Source organism: Psammomys obesus, unplaced genomic scaffold (genome assembly GCF_907164565.1).
Source record: "Psammomys obesus unplaced genomic scaffold, mPsaObe1.curated_primary_1811, whole genome shotgun sequence".
NCBI classification, from domain to species: Eukaryota; Metazoa; Chordata; class Mammalia; order Rodentia; family Muridae; genus Psammomys; species Psammomys obesus.
The window spans coordinates 1-4,528 of record NW_026588366.1 but is presented as its reverse complement, the minus strand read 5'-3'; the positions used below and the strand labels follow the sequence as shown (position 1 = coordinate 4,528).

The following is a 4,528-nucleotide window of genomic DNA, read 5'->3' as shown; positions in this document are numbered from 1 at the left end:
GGTTGTATATACATGTGTGCATATATGAAGAGCAATGAAAGTTAAAGAAGAGCTCATTAACATGAGGAAGGAAGAGAGGGTGAGAGGGGAGAGGACTGTGGGAGGAGTGGAGTAGTGCAGCTGATCATGATCTCTGTCACTTTTCTGCACATTTCAAGCCATCATGAGAGCTAAAATGGATGAGAAAACATTTCACGTTAAGCTGCATTTCTATGCCCTATTACTTGTTATTGAGTTTTCTGGTTTAGGGTCATGAACTCAGGCTCACAAGTGTTGCAAAATGATCTCTATATGAGTTCAAAATTGCTTATTTCAGTGATCTTTGACTGTAGATTACAATATTGATTTCTTCTTATCAGTAGTTAGTTTCATAAGAGACTAGGGAATGTTAATGATTTTCTGCCTGCATTATAAATTTTACCTCTCAGTGTTGGCTAGAGCTATACAGGTGGCCAAGGCTTTAATCCTAACAGCGCATTCAAAGAGCTCTTTGCCATGTCTGACTACATTTGGTTTGAAGGAATACCTTTCCCTACCATAGGGTATAAAAGAGAAATCATAGAAGAGGTTCGCAATAACTTTCTGATAAGAGAAGAAGACACGATCATACTGACTTACCCCAAGTCAGGTAAGGACCATCAGGGAGAATGATTTTGAATTGTATGAAAAAGGTTAAGACTTGGATTGCCATTTATTTGGGTGATGAGCCGGGTGCTCTATATATATGATATGTAAAAGGATTTGTGGGCATGAAGAGCTGAGCATGAGAGTATCTAATCTGACTTACATGTGGGCAGAGGTGATCAGCTAAGACACCAGAGCAATGACAGTGGATTCTGATGCAGAATCTGGCATTGTTCTCTGTGTGTGTAGGAAAGAGAGAGTGGAAGAGGGAGAGTTATGAGAAGAAACTGAAGAAATAGCATCAAGACATTAAAGCATGGATGTGAGAATACGGGGAGGAGAGGACAGTGTCAGGTAGAAGAGTTACCATGGGCCTTGTCCAGGTACTGGAAAGACACTGAAAATAAAGAAACACAAAAGGGCATCAAGGAGGGGTTTTTTTGGTGGGGGGGGGTGTTTGCTGGGTGGATGAAGCACTGTACCTTGGGTAAGCATTAGGCTGCTCACACTGAAAGATCAATGACTTGGAAAAACCAAAGGCTGTGGGAACACAGGAAGAAATTCAGTCAACAGCCCAGAGAAGGGAAGCTAGAGAAACATCCACTGACACAAGAGCACACAAACACAAATGCAAGTGTGTGTGTGTGGTAAATACACACAAGGAGATTTGTTCACCTTAACAAGAAGTCCTCAGTCACACACTGCAGTTGGTTGCACCTCCATGACACTGCATTAAATTAAATGAGCCAGTCTCAAAGGACAGATGCTATGACCTCATCCCTGTGAAATACCTTGGGAAGTCAAATTCATTGCACCAGAATATAGAATAATGACGGCCAGAGCTGGGGGGAAATTCTGTAGGCAGTCTGGTGTTTATTGGGGTATTTACTTTCAGTTTTGCAAGATGAAGCCTGGAGAATGTGCTGGATGAATAGACTTTGTACTTAGCCTGTGTGGACCTTGTGAACACTGCAGGTCTGTGTGCTTAAAAACAATTACAAGCTGCACAGTAAATTGTATGTTGTATATTCTGGTTGAGGCTTTTTCACTAGTACTCTTGAAATGCGTGATGATCACCTTTCCTTCTCGTTCAGGAACAAACTGGCTGATTGAGATTGTCTGCTTGATTCAGACCAAGGGGGATAACAAGTGGATCCAATCTGTGCCCATCTGGGACCGTTCACCATGGCTAGAGTCTGAAGTAGGATATGAAGCATTAATCAATAAGGAGGGACCACAACTCATCACCTCCCACCTGCCCATCCATCTTTTCCCCAAGTCTATCTTCAGTTCCAAGCCCAAGGTCAGTGTCCAGCGGTTAAGATTTTTGACCAAGTGCTCTTTGAACAATTCAATCCTGGCCGGCCTGGAGATGTTGCTGAAATGCACTCTGATTGTGTAGGTCAGGGGAGGTGAAGCTGGGATTCTTATGCACTGGGTGATGCTGATGTGTCCCCTCCTCAGACTACGTTAGATCGCCAGGGTGTCCAACACTGCACAGTGATCCTGGCAGAATTTTGACTTTTCACACTGGAGCATTCAGGAGCTACATATACAGGTCAAGCAGAGGTCAGACTCTAGTGTACCGTGGATATTACTGTTATTGTTGTCAAAGCCAATTAGCCAATCTTAATTCTGCAAATACCCATGTCCTGTGGGTGAATCACCCAAGGCACAGTTGTTCATAAGGGAAGCAGCCTGACCAAGCCTCAGTGCTCTAATCATGGAGATGTTCAAAAGTCACTTGTACCCACAGTCTTACTGTGTGTCGCTGTCAATGTAGATCAGTAGCCACAGGAATCTCCCTTGTAACCGATAGAGGATCAACAGAAGGGATCAGAAACACGCAGATTCTCACCTATCAGAGTTCCTAGTTATAAGAAAGATTTCTGGATTCCTTCCACGCTGGAATTTAAAAATACTTTATTCTTGAACAACAAAGACAAACATCAAAAAACATTCTCTCTTGAAAATGTTTCAACGAAGTTGTGACCATTCGTCAATATGCATTTGTCTTCTGGATTTTGGCTGTGGGAAATGAAGCCTAAATATATGAATTCTAGAAAACATAAGTTCCTTTTTATTAAAAATGATTACTTTTTAACGTATTTCTTTGATGTTTTGAGATTATAAATAAAATACAGTCACAGATATCATTTCCCCTTCCCCCTCCCTCCAAGTCTACCCATATACCATCCTTTCTCTCTTTCAAATTTATGGGTTTTTTTTCATTAATTCATGTCATGTCTATACATATATATGTATCTGCATATTCCTAATACTCAGCACAACGTTCTCAGTCAGTACTATATTACTTGTATGTATGTTTTAAGGGCTGGGCATTTGGTATTGCACAACCAGTTATTATTGTGATCTGTTGAACTGTTGAATCAGTCTGTTTTGTTTTGTTTTTATGCTATTAATAACCTTAGTCATTTGGCTAATATATTTCTGAAAATCAAATAAAATGATAAAAATACTGTGACAATAATTTTTGCACTGATGCATATATTTTGTCTAAATAAAAATAAGAAATGTTTTTTAGGAAGCTAATGAATTTTTTATTGACATCTCATATAAGTTGTGCCATTTAAAAGGTGAGGAATCTCAGCAATTACAAGCGATGAAATCATGAAATTTGCAGGCAAATGGTGAGAACTAGAAAAGGTCATCCTGAGTGAGGTAACCCAGAAGCAGAAAGACACACAGGGTATATACTCACTCATTAGTGGACATTAGACATATAATATTGGATAAACATACTAAAATCTGTACACCTAAGGAAGCTAATCAAGGAGGAGGACTCTGGGTAAGATGATCAATCCTCACTCAAAAAGGCAAAGAAGATGGACATCAGAAGAGGGGGAAACAGGGAAAAGGACAGGAGCTTACCACAGAGAGCCTTTGAAAGACTCTACCCTGCAGAGTTGGGCAGAGTGCAGGGAATATTATGAAAGAAGGGGGAGATAGAAAGACCAGGAGGGGACAGGAGTTTCACAAAGAGAGAAACAGAACCAAAAAATTTGAACACAGGGGTGTTTTCTGAAACTGATGCTCCAACCAAGGACCAATTAATGGCGATAACTTGAACCCCTGCACAGATGTAGCTCAAGACAGCTCAGTGTTCAAGTGGGTTCCCTAGTAATGGGAACAGGGACTGTCTCAGGCATAAATTGATTGGCCTGCTCTTTGATCACCTCCCCCTCAGGGGGTGAGGAGGTGCAGACTTACCAGGCCACAGAGGAAGACAATGCAGCCACTCCTGATGATACCTGATAGACTAGGATCAGATGGAAGGGGAGGGGGACCTCCCGTATCAGAGGACTGCGGAAGGGCCATGGGGGGAGAAGAGAGAGGGAGAATAGGATTGGGATGGGAAGAGGGAAGGAGCTACAGGTAGAACACGAAGGGAATAAACTGTAATAAAAATTAAAAATAAAGAAAAATGAAAGGTAAGGAATGAATATATTAACACTTATTTACATTTTGTTTTCATTTTAGATGATCTATCTCATCAGAAATCCCAGAGATGTGCTTGTATCTGGTTATTTTTTCTTGAGTAAGACAAACTATATAAAGGACCCCGGCTCTCTGGGAACGTATATCAAATGGTTCCTCAAAGGAAATGGTGAGTGTTCTCAGAAATATGGGATTTGGAAGAAACTTAGAGATGTTTTTTTTAAAAATCAAGGTGAGATAAGATTAGCCTGGCTTTGAACTCTGTTTATGACCAGAAAGAACCCTGAAGCTCAGCTCCTCCTTCAGCTCCCTCCTGAGTTCTCAGACTAAGGAACCTACTGCCATGCTATATTCATTTGATGCTGGGGCTCAAACCCACAATTCCTTGTGTGTTATCTAGCTTTGCTACATGACTGGCCTTTTAGGATCTTCTGTGATTTCACCT

At 41.1% G+C, this 4,528-nt stretch overlaps 1 protein-coding gene across 1 annotated transcript; it reads left to right on the top strand.

Moving 5' to 3' along the window:
* Positions 1 to 426: 426 nt before the first annotated feature.
* Positions 427 to 4,524, top strand: LOC129674245 (sulfotransferase 2A1-like; the record flags this gene model as incomplete). Its single annotated transcript, XM_055604106.1, has 4 exons — positions 427 to 628; positions 1,719 to 1,927; positions 4,126 to 4,252; positions 4,484 to 4,524. Coding segments are annotated over exons 1-4 (510 nt in total), but the record flags the coding sequence as incomplete, so codon positions are not given.
* Between the last annotated feature and the right edge of the window lie 4 nt (positions 4,525 to 4,528).